Raw genomic sequence first — 18,531 nt, 5'->3', positions numbered from 1 at the left:
TGGGACCGACTTAGCGGAGGACGGGACCAAAGAAGAAGAAGGTAATGGTGAGGTGATGAGAGGGATAGGTGAGGGCGTGTTGGAAGAAAAAGGATCGGCAGGGGGACACTGAGGGATGAGGCAGGTGGGAGGCGGTGAGAGGAAGTTGAACTGGGGCGATTTAAATTGCGCTGGAGGTGCCAAGTCTTTGAGCAAAATGGAGGACTCATAACTCTTAGAGCGGCGCAGGGAAAAGATGCTGCTGGGAGGTGCTGCAGTCGGTGAAAGAGGCGTGGGTGGAGGGGTCAGCGTCGGAAAATAGGGGGTGGGTGGCTGCAGGATGAAGGCAGCTTGAGTGCTCCCAGGAGTTAGGGGGATAATAATGCAAACTATGGGAAAGGATGCAAAATAATCAAAAATTGAGTAGGAGTGGAAAAGAAGACATAAAAGATTGTTTAGTGTGAAACATGCGTGCACAAGAAGACAATGAATGAATTACATGACTCAGGGTTTGCGGAGGAGGAGGCATGGATAAGGAGAGGGCAGCACATGACTCTTGATTTGTTAAGAGCTGCTATGTGCCGTTATCAGCAGTAGATACTGCTGCGGGGAGGTGATGGGAGGCAGGAGGAAGAGGAGGAGGAGGAGGAGGAGGAGGAGAAGGCGGAGGAGGCAGCCTGATTTCACAAAGGAAGAGATTCTCTCATCTATCCAAGGAAGGCTCAGAGGAACTGGAGGAGAACTATGAGAACTAAACTAAACCAACAAAGAAAAGCAGACTCTACAGGGTTAAATCATTTCTACTCAGGTCAGACATTATTGCAAAGACATCTAAAGCAGTACGTAGAATGCAGCATGCACTAAGAATGGGATTTGAATAGTGGATATTACTCATTTGTCACAACTGGATACACTATTTTGATTTGTATAGGAATGTTTACCCTTAAATGAAAATGGTAATTCATTCAACAGAAGTCAATTCAAGTGTCTACAAGCATGGCTATATATCGATGCAATTTATAAGAAGAATAATATAATCATTTCTATGGCATGTCTGTAAAGAATATTAATCAGGAATGCATGTGGGGAACTACAGTATAGGAGCCAGTTGTTCAAACAAAATCCAAATCGGACTGTAAATCAGCCTCTCTAGAGATTTGCATCAGGACTAAACATTTGTGATCCATGCATTGGCACACCAGATAAAGGTAGCAGGGAGAGGTAAGAGGTCAGCTAGACAGAGCTAAACTTTACCATCAGCCTGATCCCGGAAAACAGCGTTATCATCGGCAAAACATCTCGTGCCTGAAATGTTACCATAGTCAAATATTGGGCCCTCCAGTAAAGTCACAATATCCATCCGATTGACTTTGGTCAGCACTGAAGATAAGGCATCCGCTGTGGAAAAAAACACACAGATGTTATTGAGTTACCTGAAATCAGATGAAACAAAGTTTGTACATTGGAGCAAATTAAAAAAAAAACTATTTTCCGAAGAGTCAAATATGTGTGCATGTATGCATCTTCACGACATATTAGAGTTATGATAATACAAAAGAAGGACGGTGTGGAGGATAGACCGGAGAAAGACAAATAAGAAGGGCACTTTAAGATGAGCTGCACAAACACTTGAGTGAGAATAAAAAGTTTGTCATTTTTGTGCCTTTTATCTAGAGCAAAACAAAGAGTGAGAAAGAAATAAAAAGACAGTCAGAGAGTAAGATTTTCAAATGTAAAAATAGTCTTACTTGTGGCATTTTTTCCTTCCCGACTGACCCATTTTTTAAGAAGCATGAAGCTCTGTGCTGTCAGAGAGTTGGGGTTCTCTAGTCTGATGTGGTTGATCTCATCCACTGTGAAGTTCATCTCCCGAGCCAGCTCTGTGATGGGACACAGAAAGAAACTCATAAATATTCAACCTTTAATATTGACATTTTATTCATAGTGCAAATGCAGACAGCAGAAGGTAATGTACAATACATATATTTACATTTTAAAATGATTAAACAAAAACAGCATAGATGAGTGGTAATATGCTCTGTTAGCCTGAAGATGGCAGTAAATAACAGGGTTTGAGACGGATAGGACCAAAGACAGGAAGTCAGGGGGAGAAAAGATGCAATGCAGGAGGTTTCTTACCCGTCCAACTGAGTCCCAGGTGATCTGCAACGATAGCCATGCGCAGGTCTGTTCGCTCACAAGGACTCTGGGGACCTGGGAAGATGGAGGACAATGACTCATCAATACCCTCACATTCCTCTCCCCCTATACACTAATGTAAGAGAGAAATAAACATGTGTATACTTTTCCTTTTCTGGCCACTTGTTCATCAGAATTAACAATATTAATCAAGGTTGTGTTTTAGATACTATAATGGTTAGTATATAAGTGTGATATGGGTTAAATTTTCCCCAGGATGGCAAGAAAAGGATATTTTACATCAGAGACATTATGGACAACTTAAATATGTTCATAGTGGTGCTCTGTGACTGTTTGTGGTATGTATCCTCTAGGCAGGCAGTAACTGTCATGAGAACCACACAACACAAAGCATAACATGAATCTCAACAACAGACTTATTTTTCTACAAATCTAGGATGAAAAAGTCTATGTTAGAATCTAAAATGTCAACATGCAAAGACGCTTTTGTGTGTTCTTTGCCAACACTAGTTTAAATGACAATTCAGTAAGAACAAACTACTACAATAACTTGGTAGCCACCCCGCACAGACAGATAGACAGACAGACCAGGGAGTTGTTAAAAAGGGACTGGTTGTGCCAGTGGACCAGTCACTACTACTGGCATGCTCATCTACTAAATCGAGGTTTAAAAAGGGTTGAAAAGGGGGAACAGAGAGAAGAGAATCTTGCAACAAGGACAATACAGTACACAGTACATCAATGACAAAAAATAAATTTAAATGACAGCTACTGTTCTGAAGAGAATATGTAAACACGCCACAGGCATTCCAGTCAATCCATCAAACGATCACAACGATGTCATGCAACTAAAAGTGAAATATATAAATATATAGATGTATTTTAAACATAGTGTGAAAGTTTTACAAACTAGGCTTGATCTCCGCGATGGGAGGCGTTCGAGACCCTGTGAGTCCCTGACTGCCCTCCTTCCCACCAGTCCGCCTACTCCTCCTGCTCCTCTCACTGCCGGAGGCCCTGTCCGTCGTCGCCACCTTTGCCCTTACGGACGCGGCCCCGGCCTCAGCCCTCGAACCTCTACCAGACCTGGATGAGCGGGAGGGCTGGGAAGGCTGGGAGGCGTCCGACAGAGAGGTGCTCCGGGAGGTGCTGTCTTCCTCCGACTGCTCTGTCTGCGTCTTTTTCTCCTCGTCTGACAAGCGGTCCACCAACTTTTGCGTCTCCCCGCTAATGCCTTTAAAGTATTCGATTGTGCGCTTACAAACCTCACTAGGATTCTCCTGCCTCGCCTGTCTACATGCTCCCTCAACTGTGACATTGCTGACCTGGTGCCTGTCCTTCAGTGGTAACCTTGAGGGCAACTGTATGGCTGCTCTCCCTGTGTCCAACGCCCTAGTTGGACGTGAGGTAACCCGAACAGAAGCAAGAGAGCTAGCTGTGGCAGCAGGGCTGGTCTTTTTAACATCCTTGATTGGTATTCTAGACCTTGGTTCTACTTTGGCTATGGCTGGCTCTCCTCTTTTCCTGACCTCAACCGTCAAAACTTGTTTGGGCTTCTGTTTGCCTATGGCTGTTCCCTGCGTGTGAAATGACCACCCTGATGCTTTAACTGGAAGCCTCGACTTGGGCTGCCTTACTTCACTTTCTTTAACAGCTTCACTTGTCTGCTCCTGCACTTGACTGCTGTTGTGTACCTCCACTTCTAATTCCCTACAGAAGAGTGTTTCTATCCTACTAGCTTTTTGAAGAGTGGGCTCAGAAGAGGACTGCAAGTTAAACACCACACTACCACACTGAATGTAGTTGGCCTGAACACTGGAGGACTCAAGGTTATTGTTGTTGTTGCAGTTTTCAGTAGGGTAGTCTCTACTCTCTAACTTGGACTCTGTCTGTCTGCTAGTCTGGCTCTCTGTACTCTGACCCTCTATATTGATGTATTCTGGCACAATCTGACCCTCTGAGATATCAGCTTTACAATCGGTGAGATCCCCCGAGTCCTTTTTCACAGTTATAGAAGCAGCTATGCCCATCTTAATAGGAGTGCGTAATCTGGGATCAACCTTAGAGGCTGTGATTGTGCATGAGGAGGCGGTCTCAGCTATGGCTTCACAGGTGGGGGCGTCAGTACCGGTATAGCCAGGGTCACTGCCAGGCTGTGCAGTGCTGCATTTCGCTGTTGTTGCTGCTGGTGTTGTTGGTGTTGTGCTGCTGTCTGTGGTAGTATCTATAACCTTCACCATGCCATCTACAGTGGCCCTCTCCCCTGACTGAGAGGAAATTACCCCCAGGATCTTGCCCCCTTTCCCCTTTTCCCCTGTTTTAGGGTCAGAGGAATGCTCACCAATCTGGAAAAACTGAAGCCTCTCTTCAACAAAGTCCCGCTTGCTCATGTCAATAGCACCACTGCGCGTCATCTCAAACATCTTCCCTTCGTGGAACGGGAAGGGGTTAGGCTCACTAGTCGGTGTGCTCTCGTCAGTCGGCGTTCGAGCGGGGGTTGTGTCAGGTGTTGTAGCTTGTGATTTGTCCTCCACCGATAAACCAAAGGGCTTTGTATCGTCGTCTTTTGTTTTGGACTCAAAAACTCCATCATTATCACCCCCTTTGGTAGACCAGGGGTCAAAGTCCAGGCCTTTGGTGGTAACAGTTTTAAAGGTAGAATTTAGCTCCTCTTCAAGTTGGTAGCCAAAGTATTCATCTGCAAAGCTCTGCCTTTCTGGATGTCTTCCTTCGAGGGTATAATCTTTTTCATCTCCACTGGCTGACGATGTGTTGGTTTTAGTCTTCCCATTCTCCCCCCCTTCTTCACATTTCTCTTCCTCTATCACTTCAAGCTTTGACTGATTAAATGAGCGGTCGGTTGTTTTTCCATCAAAGGACATACTACATGATTGAGGGTCCTCACTCAGGCCGTCATCCTCATCCTGAAGGTCATACCCATCTAAAGAGTCTATTTCAGTCGCATCTGTGTCATGTGAAAACTCAGCAGTGGTTGCTATGGAGCAGTCAGTAATCGACTGGTCATTGCCATTTTGTTCAAAGTCAACATCCTCCTGCTTTACAACACCATTGATCCCAGACTCATTATCATTGCCATTATTCTCAGATTCGTTTGATATCTGGTGTTTATCTCCCTCCTCTTTCATTTTGAAGGTGTACTTTTTTATAGGGATGGGATGGAAGACGGACTCATCATCACTGGAGTCGCTGTTATCAGCTCCAGGAGGAACAGGGGACGGAGGCTGGACCCTGATGATCGGCTCCGCTAAGAGGTGCCTATCATGCTCCTCTTGGAGGTTAACCTCAATCATCTCTGTCTCTGCCTCAGAAGAAGCACAAGACCCCCTTTTCTCAGGGTCGGACTGCTCTGCCTCTAAAGGAGGAGGAGGTGGAAACTCAATATAAGCCACTCTTTTCTCCTTTAACTTCTGTCTCTCTGCATCCTGTTTTCTACTGTGATTCTCTGGGAAAGCATGCTTGGATTTTTCCTTTGATGGCCCCTTGTAGATGAAGGTCTTCCCGTCTTCTTCCTCAGATTCCTCAGGGATAGGGCTTGGCAAGCCAGGCATGAAGCCTATCACAGACTCTGGTGTTTTTGAGACCAGACTCACCTCCTCTGAGCTTGGTGTCTCAGGGGTAACAAGACTTTTCCCAGAGCTGTCCATGAAAGTCACTAGAGTGTCATCTTCTGGACTTCCTTGGGGAAATGGAGACGGCTGCTTGACAGTGTAAAATGCACCTCTAGTCTCCTGCACTGTCCTACTCTCATGGCTTACTATCTGTTTGTATGTTCCCAGCTGCCCCGAGGCTGTTTCTTTCTCATACTGCTTTCCTACTTGGATACTAACATACACAGGAAGGGGTTTAATATCTTTGAAACCCTCTGTGACAACTACAGGAGTTATTTCACCCAAAAAATCTGCTTGGTCACCATCAACACCGTTACACACTACATTTGATAGGCTACCGTCTGATGAGTCTGTTGATTTTCCGAGTGATGATCCACGAGTAGACTTGTTGGAGTCAGAGCTACTGTGTAATCGACTTCTAGCTAAAGTAGGTATGTGAGACCCTGCCCTTTCCTGTTGTTCAACAGTGGCATCTAATTTTAATGTGGTGGATTTTTGAATTTCCGAGAAATTACAAGGCTTTCTTAAAGGAATTTGCGAATCCGAGTTTTTTTTTAGACCATCGTTGCTATTTGGACTTTCATGGACAACGAATTCCGTGTATATTATTTTCTTAGTGGTTTCTTGCATTTGGGAATCACTATTATTGCCATCTTTCATAGAATCATGGATTAAAGAATGAGATACTTTGGGAGATTGGGGTTTATACTTTCCATAGTCTTGGTTCTCCCATGTTTTGAATAACTTTTTATCTTCCTGGTCTTTTCCACTGGTCTCATGCTTGGGGGAGAACTTATTTGATTCACTATCTACACATCTTCTCTGGTTTCCCGGACTGTCTGGCGTTTTTGGAATGCTTGGTCCTGCAAACACCTGATACACTGGTAGCTTACTTTCCTGAAGTTTCCTAATAGGGGGATTTGAATCTTGGCCACCCTGAGAACTCCTATCTTGCCTTTGAGCCTCTTGCTCAAACTTCAGCCTCACTGCACTTACTTTGGAGGAAGACATTTGAAAAGGTTTAGGGCTTTCTCCTGTGCTTCCCTGTGATGTACCATCTCCTTGTTTTCTAGCGTCTGAATCACTGTAGTGTATCAATACTCTCCTCTCTGGACTACTAGGTAAGCTTGCACATTTTCTATCACTGGAGCTGAATCTGTCTCTAAGCCTTTCTCTGCTCCACTCTTCCCCACTAGCCCCACTTCTATAAGCTGACCTCTCTGGACTGCTGTGTGTAGAACTTGGGCCCGATCGTGATTCCCTGAAGTCAGGTCTTCGAGACTTCTTCTCTGGAGACGAGAGCTCATCGTTTAACTGTTCTGTTTTATCTCGAAAGAATTGAGATACCTCACTGAGTTTTTCCTCTGCCTCCTTTACAGTCCTGTCCACTCTGTCCTCGTAGATAAGCTGTTCTCTATCCTTACTCTGTGTGTCATCAGACACACGCATCCAAACTGATTGCTTTGGGCTACCAGGCTCAGACGAATACTGCAAAAGTGTTAGTTTGTCAAAGTTATCATCAACATTTGCCATTCTTCCAGATTTGTCATACACATTTCTCGACGACCTAAAGACATACTCTGTCCTCGGCCCACCTGATATACCCTCACTGCTACTGCTTCTGTCTGGTGAGTGGAAGCGAGACCTATCTCTCAGATATTCCTCTGTGTCAGAATGAGACTGGTCAAATTTCTCAGAGAGAAGCATTTTTTCAGCAAAATTATACGATTCTCCCCTAAGCTCTGATGATTCATCATCATTGTACTCGACAGATTGCTGGCTAAGTAGCTTAAGTGTTTTATAAGAGTCATCTGCCATGAGTTGGGCTGAACTAGGGCGACTGTCTTCCTCTTGTGGAATGGGTGTGTTTACTCTGGGGGAGTCAAGGTACACTGGAAGTGATTCCTCAGGCTCATCCTCTTCCTGTCTATTCCCTGGGTAGTAATACATTTCCTTCTCTGCATGGTTTTTTGTCTCCCTGATGATGACCTCAGTTGGTTCTGTTTTATTGCCTTTTTCAATGTGTACCTCAATTATTCTTTCAACTTTAGGTTTGGAGATGTCCTCGAGGACTCTTTGAGATGTTTCCTCGTTGCCAGACTTGTGTTCAAAAAGTCCAGCCAGCTCTCTGGAAGGGTCTTTGCCTGACTGAAAAGCCTTCATTATGTCATGCACAGACATTGTTTCCTCACAGCGCTCCGATGCTGCTTCTTTGCCAGGTGGTTTGTGGTACACCATCCTGGTAGTTGTAGTGATGTGAGTCTCCTCCTTTACCCTCATCCCTTTTCCCATTGGATCTTCATCAGGGCTGACTTTTATTGAATAGCATTTATTCTGATCTGGACTTGATGTAGCTAGATGCCCTTTAAAGTCTGAATCAATATATTTGACAGGATGAGCATCCTCCATTGCAGGTTGTTTGTTATCCTCTGGGGGCTCATAGCTCCTGATGACATGTACAACCTCAGTCCTAGTCTCAGTGATTACTGGGGGAACTGGGATATCCTGAAAAAGGGCCTTGGGACCCATTCCCTCAGCACTTTGAGGAGTAGAGGGTGTCCTTTCACTGCGGGTCTCAAAGCCACTGTCTGAGAGGGGGCTTTTATCTTGCTCATGTGAGATATCATCAGGTGAGTCTAGCACAGTGTCTGCTCCAAAGAGCACATCTGCTACTTTACTGAACTCTTTGTCTGAAAGGGAAGAGCGCATGTTTGTTGGAGGCATTTTGAGCTTATGCTCCTGAACTGCTATGGTGGGTTTTAAGACACGTTTCTGCTTCTCCTTGCCCTCTCCTTCTCTCTTGCCCTCATCTGCTTTATGCTTTGTGTCATGCATTTTGGAGAAAGAGCTGCTCCCAACATCATTGGTCAGGTAGTCAACTACTTTGGAAAGATTGAAATCTCTATCTGGTATTGTTTTTGATGTTGCTTGAGGAACCACAGTCTCATATCTTGGCGGATAGCTCCAGTTGCTTGGAGGCTGTTCAACTTGTACTTTTGAGAAGTGTATGTCGTCCAAAGAACCCCTCGCATGGGTAACCCTACCATCTTTCACAGCATCTTTAGTAAGGATTTGGCTCACTTTGACCAAATCTTGCTTTACTTTCTCCACAATTCTATATGGCTCGTCATCTTCTATCTTAGCCTCTTTGGCAGAATCAGACTGAAATCCTTTATTGGCTGTGGAATTTGGGTCTGTCTGCAAAATGGCTGACATTCGTATCAAGTCCTCTTTCATTTCGGCTACATCCTTCAGAATCTCTTGACTGGATGATAGTGGTGGTGTAGTGTTTGATTTCAGACCAGGAGGAAAATGAGGGGTTTTTATTGGGGAAAGAGTTCTGGCAAAGGAAGACTGCATGTGAGCATTCACCTCAACTGGGACTGTCTTTCGAGGAGACATAAGGGCAGCAGCTGACTTGGACACCTCAGGTAACTTTTTGAACTGAGGCTCTGGCAGCACGTTAATAACTGAGTACACTGGAACAGTCATTGTACTAGATGTTACAGCAGTGGTGGCGTTAGGAGGGGATCTTAAAGAGGCGTAGAGTGAATTAGAAGCTGATGATCTAATTGACTGATATGAGGATGATGGAGAAGAGGACAAAGACTTTAGAGTGCCATAGCCTGCAGAACAAGAATTAAATGTTTTTTCAACCTCCTCAAAGGCTGCATTGACGCTTGTCGTTGCGGCATTGGTGGTGGCTTGTATTCTCTCTTGAAGACTGTTTGCGAGAAGAGATGTTGGGGATGAAGAGCGGTACTGTGTAGGCGACACAGTTCCATTAATAAGAGCTGCAGCACTTGGAGGGGTGTTGGATTTAAGTGGAGACGTAAGAGATGAGAAAAGGTTTCTTGCAGGACCAGTGACGTCTGAGGCAAAGGAACGTACAGGACCAGTGACGTCTGAGGCAAAGGAACGTACAGAGGAAAGACCAGGGACTGTTTTTATGGGTGAGGAGGAAGATGCAGCGCAACTTGAGCCACCCATAATGGTCTTGTAAGGCAGGGGTGAACTGAACATACTCAGAGATGATTTGGGAGAGGTTGGTGGAGTCAAGCTTATCGATGCTCTCTCAAGAAGAGGGCTTCCTCCTGCAGAGACAGTTATAGGGGAGGTCCTAGCAGACAATGCTGCCAGTCCTTTCATTGACGTAGAATCTGGGGTACTTCTGCCTGGTGAGGCCAGGGGACTGGGGCAGACCTGGACTGGGTACTGGGCTTGCTGGACTACCGTTTTTATAGGCGAGGAGATAGTTCTGTAAGATCTGATGGGAGAGGCCATGTCACTAACTGACTTTATAGAAGAGGCAGGTGATCCGGGGATGTTGGTCTTGATGGGGGAGGCAGAGTTGATGGACCAGACAGACTTTAATGGAGAGGCAGAGGGCGTGTTGGATGACGAACTGGAGATGGAGCCAAACCCAGACTTGGCTTGGCCAGCGACGGCGACAGGAACAGGCGACCACGCCTGATAAGATCTCGTTGAAAAGACAGGTTTGTGAGGGTAGCTAGAAGGCTGTGTTCTCGGCGAGCTCCGATCAGTTGTTTCTTCAACAATAATTTAAATCAAAGCAATAAGGAAATCAAAATAAAAAGTAACGGAAATAATTTGAAATAAAACATAAAAACCAGAAAGAGAAATTTGAGTCAGTCAGAAACAGCAATATTCACTTCAGCAAGACCATTTTTTTAGACATGAATTGTTATAAAGGCCCCTATTTAAAAATTCCAGGATGATATGACAAATGATGGTCTTATAATCAGTGAATAATGAAAAAACACACCTGATAAAGAACATAGCATGTATTTGAACAAAATGTTGACATATGGTAGACCTGACAAAAAATGACATGATAAACAATAAATACAGTTCCATTGACTTTTGATGTGCTTAAATCTATTTGCCTTCTTGCAACAGTGTCTTTTACAGTACATGTTTGATTGACATGTGTTTATCCTTTCATTTAGTTCATTTCAATGCCAGAGATGACCCCACAAGTGTATAGCATTAGTAAACAAAATACACTTTACTTGTTTGGTCTTGACTTATAATAAAATACGAGGTTGCACTTCACAAAAAGGGAAAAGTAAATCAGCCATTCATGCCTTTTCAGAATGCTCTGCAATTAAAGCCATATTTAAATTGGCTCTGTGTTTTTCTGTTAAATCAGCGTTTCTCAAGTCATAACTATGAATATATTTTAAATAATATCAAATGATTGTTAACAAAATACTTTTTTTCAGAAAAGACTTGGATGGTCAAGGCTGGAATAATGAAACACAGACAGTTCCCCAGAATTTGAATAACTTCAATGTACTGATAATACACAAAGTAGAATATCAAAACTATCCCTAAAAACACTATCTTCAGAGTAGGGGAAATCAAATGAATGTAAAGTGCAACCCGTTTCCACATTGATATACACAGCCGCACACAATCATAAAGCCAATAAGAGTGAAATGGCCACCAGAAAATGAGAACAATTGAAAATAATATTTTATTCGACATGAATCAAAACATTTTTCGTTCAAATGATAAATGAACAGACAGACATTGAATCCCAGTGTTTCCAGAAATGTAAGATAACATAACAGTTGAAACAGGGAGACTTTTTGACAACATGGGGTGGGTAAGCAAAGCGTAACACACAGTAAACCATGCAAATGGTTGATGAATGACATGATTAAAGAGTTTGTGTCAGGTGAATAGAAGAAATGATTCATGAACAAGTTGTCAGGTAGATCTCCTTCTATACTTTGGGTATATGAAAATATGTACACTATATAAAGGGACCTTTAGAGACTAAAGCTAATAGAAATCACATAAATATCTGAAATCAATTGAAAAATGTCATGTAAGGTAAAAATGGGAAACTCACTCGCTGCTGGGTCGGTCAAATAGCTGTAGCGCTTACGCAAAGCTAAGGAGGCAAAGGTATGACGTCGTTCTGGCTTTTCAGTCTGAAACAAACAAAAAAGAACAAAAGATGCTTTAACATAAAAAATATGGTGAAATGTGATTCTGACCTATCAGAATGAGGTCTAAATAATAATGTTATGTAGTTAACTTAAATACTGCAGTGCACGAATGCTGTTTTTTTATTTTAGTGAATCAGCACATGCTGTTAGTACTGGCACAAGGAGGCACTGCAGGTGTACTGTGGTGTCTCCTCTGGAGAGTAATGGACTGTTTCCCTGCATCCTTCATTCACTGCATTTCTCAATGTCATAACTACAGGCATTATGTGCCTTCTTAATGGCCTACTCTAGTAAAAAGTTAGTATGGGCACAATCCAACTCCCAGTAAGCTTTGTGAGTCAAACAGAGACCCTCTTAACATGAAGACACATTCCTCAGATCGTCAAATGTGGTGACAAAGTACACCTCTTGAAAAAAACTCATAATTGTGTCAATTTTTGGACAGTAGGACTTCAGCCCATCTTCAGGAATTATGTTCATAATGGACAATTCGCCATTACATGATTTACAGTATATGTTAACATTAAGTGCCAATGCAGTTAATAGTATGTAACGAGGTGGAAGGTAAAGGAGTGGAGCTTGGCGTGATGAATGTTGGTCTAGTTTGTCTATCTTTCCATGCCAGTGATCAGAGTTTGTGTCCTCAAAAAAATCAATTGTGATTTGTTCCGCTGAAACTGTGAAAAACGTCCACACCGGCGATGTTTGGCTCTTCAGTCAGCGAGATTTGCTTGTGGTCTTCTTATTCTATGTTAACTGGTGATTAGCGAACCAACTCTTCAGGTGCATACCGTCACGTACTGTACCGGAGTGTGCTGCTTTTGTTCATATTCAACTACATTTTAATTATCTGAGCGATACATCATTATATAGGTAAACCATCATTTACATTTCCCAATATAAATCAAGCATCTAACCCACAACTAAAATATTTATGGTCTTGCATTTATTGTTATGTTGAATGTTGGAAAATTGCTGTTACTCAAACACAATCTGGGTTTAATAATCTGGGTGCCGAATCGTCCAATATCAACATTTTATCTGGGAAGAGGGTTGATATATTTATGTTGATTAATAACTACACGTGGTCACTACATGTAAAACATAAAAAAGAATCTCCCTTTGATGAAAGTCTTCTATAAATGTTTGAGCATGCAGCTGGGGAGTTAGTATTCCCTGTTACACACAAGCAACGGACAAGGGTGGATAAAGGAAACCCCAAATACAACAAAAACAATTACTAAGAAGACACATGATAAGGGTTAGGGTTTCATCTTTAGCTGAAAAAAGGCAACATAGTCCTGTGTGAAACCTCTTTTGAGTTAATAGTATAGATGGAGACATGGTGATTTCCTGTTGGACATGTATGGAAAGGAAGATAGAAATGAAAAACAAGCTGAGGTGTGGCACAGCAATTGGCTCCACTGCACTTTGGGATGAAGACAATAATAAATAAATCCTTGCTGATTAAAATAACTGCCATTTCCACTCATGCACTACATGGGGTCACTTCAGCAATGACGTAGCTGTGTAAAGAAAACGTGCAGTCAGAAGCATTGGTTACACCAAGGAACAGTACAGAGACAAAATATCTGCGACACACATATCTACCACTGCAGTAAAGCCAACAAAAAGGACGACAAAGAAGAAGCAGTTCCATGTGATGATGAAGAATCTGTTTTACCTCATCATCAGGATCAGACTCCAAATCCTGTGGTATTCCAAGATGCATTGCAGGAGAGGAGAGAGATGACACAATGGAGAGCAGGGACGTTATAGTGAGCGGGGAGGCGGGAATAAAAAAAAATCAGGGGGTGAAAATGGAGCAGCAAAAACAACAAAAGGCATCAGAAATAATCTATGGGATTAATACAAAATAAACAGCAACATAACAAAAGCAAAAGCAAAATAATTTCAGTTTCTTGTGATCAATCAATACCACAACAAACAAATGAGAAGAGCCGTCTTCTTGCAGAATTCTTATGAACCCACAGTGAGCCAGGCAATAGACCAAAGCACGATGTGCATGTGTGGCTGCATGTGTACGTTGTGGGGTCTTATGACTGGCACAGGCTTTAACACTAATAAAAGACACAAGCAGCAGGCAGTCCTTTCTAGACCAAATGGCTTCTCTCGATGTCCGGACAACATCCCTTTCTGTATTTCAATTTAATTTACATGTAGATGGTATGATATGGCCTAAACAGGTGAGCAATTCAAACATGGGGATCCTACCTTCTTGTGGGTTGGCAGTGTGATATTCAAATTGCATATGGCAGTCTGTGGAAGGCCTTTAATGGATTTTGGCTCCTTCAGGAAGGAGAGGCGGCCACACGGCTCCTGTCCCATATCTCTGATCTGAGGACAGCAAAAAGATTGCATCACGAGTTGACCATGACAAATACTTTCAATAACAACCCTGTTCAAAAAAAATACTTTTCTTCCCTTCTCTAGGAGTAGAATTTTCTCCATTTATTACAACCTTAACCTATTGCCACTTCCTAAATTTGAATATCGTCATACAGTAAATAGATGTAAGGATATAACAGGCAGAGTAAAATCCATTTGCTGTTAGTGTCAAAATCTAGGACAAAAATGGAGTTATAGTGTGTTGCTGTGAGAAGAATAACAACATTTACCGCAAGAAGCAAATTGCTATAAATGTCGAGCCAATTAGGAGAGGGTGATCTGACATTTCTGCCATAATTAAATTAAAGAGAACATTTGCAAAGGACTTCACAATGAGACAGACAATGCTAGCAGAGAGAGAGGGTTTTAGGAGGGGTATATTTTATACCTTCACGTTGAAAGGAAGTCTGTTTTCCTTGAAGGAGTAAAAGTTGAAGACAAGCTGTTGCCCACTTTTGGTGAGAGGGGACAGGTTGCCATAACAATCCACGTGGATAGGCTTGCCCTCGAGAACCTACGGAAGTAGATTGATCAAAATGATGTGGTTGATAAAACATATAATGGATTTTTTTTTAACATTTTTCAAAGTTGTTCTTTATCCACAACCCCACCTCGATATCTTTGCTCCGGGCCACCTCCTCAAAGTTCTCCTGCTGCTCGAGGGTCTTGTCCACCTTGTCGTCTGTCATGCAGAAGCAGCGTAGACGAGCCTCGATTGCGTCGTTCATCTTGGCGAAGACCACAAACTTGGCCAGGTACGGCACGCAGATCAGCTCCCGGTATAACTGAGACGCTAGACCCACCGTCTCAGGAATCTGGTGACAGTCTGCGAGCCAGAACCTTTGGAGGAGACATTGGAGGAAAAAGGGAGAGGAAATGGGGGAAAACACAAATCAGGAAGTCAGCCAAGTGAACAATTTGCCCTTTATTACGATGATGTACACCCTAAAGTTTGGTACTTTGCATTGCACAAATAAGGCAGAAATACTAAGTGTTTTTCTAAAGAAATAAATCATATTAGCTGGGTTTTGCTCTGAAGGGTGAACACAAACACATGACAGCTTTCCAGTAATCTAATTACAGAGGGTGCTCAGTTAATATCAAGCTGCACACTCACCACATGATCCCAATCTAGTTAGAATAAGAGTTTATTAGTTTGCGTAATGCAACCAAGACTTTCAGTTGCTGAGGTCATTTAGAGGCATGTCTCAAAATGGTATAGTCAACATGACTTGGGTGTAGAGAAGATGAATCATGTGAGTATGCAGGCCTTTGCATACTAGAATAAACAAAATCTCAAAATCAAGACACCTAATTAAATGTATTGGCAGGTTAAAGTTTTCCAAAAACATTTAGAGTAAGACAAGAAGGGAACTGCGCTCCTTCTGCATGCGGTGAAAGTAAAGGATAGTGAAAAAGGAGATGTTGAAGTCAGACAAAATCAATGTCTGTCTAGAGTACATATTTATCATTCAGTTTTCCCTCTTGTGATGGATTCTGGGATTCATTGCCAACTTCTGATTGCTTCCTTGTACTTCCCTCTCATCATTTTCAAACAACTGAGATGTGGTAGTTTTTCGTATGCTTGGTGGGACCAAAGCTGAATAAAACTACTTCATTTGATCAGCTGAATGTGGTGACCTTTAGTTGGGATTAACATGCCCCTTATTTCTATAAGAAGAATAAGAAACAAGTCTTCCCTTTATGACACAACAGTGATCCAAACAGATCAATAAAGAGCTTTATTTATCCAAATTGAAAATGTGGTTGCAATTTTCATTTACAATATGTTTTTTTAATGTTTTATACTTTACTGGAAATAAGCATTTATCACCCAGATTCGGAGAATAAGGGTTGCAATGTTTTTTATAGTGATCCAATACATTGCAAACAAAAAAATAGATGTTTGTTTCTCACCTGGCCGAAACATTTGTGGTGAAGGAGACGCAATCGGTGACAAAGGACAGCGGTGTGGTCCCTGTGATGTCCTCCCACTGGGCGGGGGACGTCCCTCCTGCAGGAAACAAGGGCCAAAAGATGAGCTCAGTGCCTTTCCAACATTGCCTGTGTTTTAGCTTGTGTAATCCCCATCCTTTTATCTTCTCAGCTCTTCATCTTCCCTGTATCGACCTGTTTTTCACTTCAAAGTAGGACTGATGTGCCCACGGCTAGTGAGTTAGTACCTGTGTCTCATGTTAAATTAAAGAGTGAACAACTATGTCTGTTGTCACAAATAAAATGTATTAGCATCTAAGAACACAATGACTAATTAAATAACTGAATGCTTGTCGTGAAGAAGCATTTTGGATAGAGGTGCTACAGAATTGTACATGCTCTAGTGCAGGGGTGTCAAACTCAAGGCCCGGGGGCCAAATCCGGCCCGCGACTTCATTTTATGTGGCCCCACAAGAGCTTGCAAAGAATATAATATGTTTATTATACGGTTACATGCTACTTTACAGAAGCACGTTGCCCATAAACGACATGTCCCACAATGCATCTCAAATGTGACTTTTTTTTGTCCAAATATGCCTTTTTTCTTAGAATTAGCCTTTTTCTCATAAATAGATTTTTTTTTCAAAATGTCACTTCTCTTTTTCAAAATGTCACAATCAATGTTTTTCCAGAATGTGGCTTTTCTTTTAAAATCATATTGTGACATTCTTACTGAAGAGACTTGCAATTATTTGCTCTAGACTTCTGCTTTCAGACGTAGTTAATTATGAAGTTATATTAATTAATGATATAGTCTTAAAGTTACAACCGGCTCTTTGAGTGCAACCATAATGCTGATGTGGCCCGTGATGAAATTGAGTTTGACACAGCTGCTCTAGTGATTCAGAGGTCTACTTGCCTGTGATGCTGCAGAGCAGACGCAGGCAGGGTGCAGTGTCGCCTCGGTGACCGCTGGGATGGCCTTCTGCCGATCTAGGCGGGACAGGGATCGTCATGGTGATCGGCTTGTGGAACTTTCTCCTCCTGGGCTCCACGGTGACGATGGGGCTGAACGTGGCTCTGTTTCCGAGGATCGCCCTCGCCATGTCATCTGGCACAGGCTGGGCCTAAACAGAAGGGAAAACAACAGGAAGTAAAATAAATAGTTTGTTGATGAAACTTTGAGAGATGTTTAGTCAAACTTTCCCTGAACTTTTTCTGAAATTAAATGGTTCAGGCATGTGAGGAGGACTGGACTCGAGTATAAATAAATAATAGGTCAGTGGACAGTCTCTGCGACTGAAAAGCTGAGTCATGAAACTGAATTTGAGCTGATTCAGAAGTGCTGCTGTACCTGCAGGCCGACGCGGATCTTCTTGGTGAGCGCTCCTTGAGGGAACGAGGCCTGCACCATGGGCACGGTGCTGCTGGACAGCATGCCTCCATCCGGACCCATGTGGTTAGACTCCTGCTTGATCCGCGACACCACAGCAAAATACTGAGGGAAATCGCTAGTGACGATGCGGCAGATTCGCTTCTTCTCCAACTCAATGGGACTGTCCAGCTCTGTGACAGAAAATATCAGAATCAGAATCAGAATACCTTTATTAGTCCCACGGAGGGGAAATGTACGTGGTTACAGCAGAAAAGAGCCACAGACAGCTTAATGTTACATATATTACATATGTAACATGCATTAAAAAGTACTAAGTTAAAAAAAAAAATTATGATATAATAAAAAATATAATACAAAATAAAAAGTTACACAATTTACACAAGTTATCACTTTGTTATGATCACCTGATACGAATGATGACTTTATGTGTTAGATACTATTAAGGTATGACATTTGGCAAGGGTCAATACAAAAAAGGACACTAAGTAGGCTAAACAGGAAAAAGAAACATGTCCTGCAGTGAACATCTGTTTTTCTAGGACACCAGCTGACACATAGCCCTCGGTTGAATAGTATAGGTATTCCTAAGTGGTTCAAGTTCACCTTCATCCATTAACTTCGCATTAAAGTGTCTTTGTTCTAATTATCATTGGCAATTATTGTTGGGCCACACTGAATAACCTTTGCTTTACCTTCATCCATTCCAGAAAGCAGCTCAAAGAGGTCTTCTGGTCTGGCGTCAGACTGGTGCTCCTTCCACGTGTCACCGTTCTCGCTCCTCAGCACAATCAGCTCCCTCTCTTTCCCCCGCATGGACCCAAAATGGGGGATCTCTACGATCACAGGTCTAAAAGAGAAAGTAGAACACAATTTAACTCAGGAAATTAGTAAATTAAACCATAATCTTTAGGGCAGCTGGGGAGTTGAATAACAATTATGTGCATTGGCCACCTCTGACATTCATGGATGTAGTTAAAGTTGCAGTTTAACTTCACTCGGACATTGTCAATTTCAATAGTAGTTAAAATAATTTTTCTGAGCA

At 42.6% G+C, this 18,531-nt stretch overlaps 1 protein-coding gene across 1 annotated transcript in view; it reads right to left on the bottom strand.

The window, feature by feature from the left end:
• LOC117499425 (ankyrin-3-like) overlaps nt 1-18,531 on the bottom strand; it is a 96,942-nt gene that overhangs the window by 9,780 nt on the left and 68,631 nt on the right. The window contains exons 30-42 of the mRNA XM_034151797.1: nt 18,182-18,336; nt 17,448-17,659; nt 17,013-17,220; nt 16,076-16,172; nt 14,770-14,998; nt 14,547-14,672; nt 13,985-14,107; nt 13,434-13,460; nt 11,650-11,731; nt 3,050-10,318; nt 2,119-2,193; nt 1,728-1,859; nt 1,234-1,377 (exon numbers count right to left, since the gene is read on the bottom strand). Of these exons, the coding sequence (XP_034007688.1) occupies nt 1,234-1,377; nt 1,728-1,859; nt 2,119-2,193; nt 3,050-10,318; nt 11,650-11,731; nt 13,434-13,460; nt 13,985-14,107; nt 14,547-14,672; nt 14,770-14,998; nt 16,076-16,172; nt 17,013-17,220; nt 17,448-17,659; nt 18,182-18,336 (8,879 nt within the window). The remainder of the gene's footprint in view (nt 1-1,233; nt 1,378-1,727; nt 1,860-2,118; nt 2,194-3,049; nt 10,319-11,649; nt 11,732-13,433; nt 13,461-13,984; nt 14,108-14,546; nt 14,673-14,769; nt 14,999-16,075; nt 16,173-17,012; nt 17,221-17,447; nt 17,660-18,181; nt 18,337-18,531) is intronic.

This window comes from Trematomus bernacchii, unplaced genomic scaffold, assembly GCF_902827165.1.
Source record: "Trematomus bernacchii unplaced genomic scaffold, fTreBer1.1, whole genome shotgun sequence".
Classification (NCBI taxonomy): domain Eukaryota; kingdom Metazoa; phylum Chordata; class Actinopteri; order Perciformes; family Nototheniidae; genus Trematomus; species Trematomus bernacchii.
Note: the sequence above shows the minus strand (reverse complement) of the source record. Positions and strands in the feature narration are given on the sequence as shown.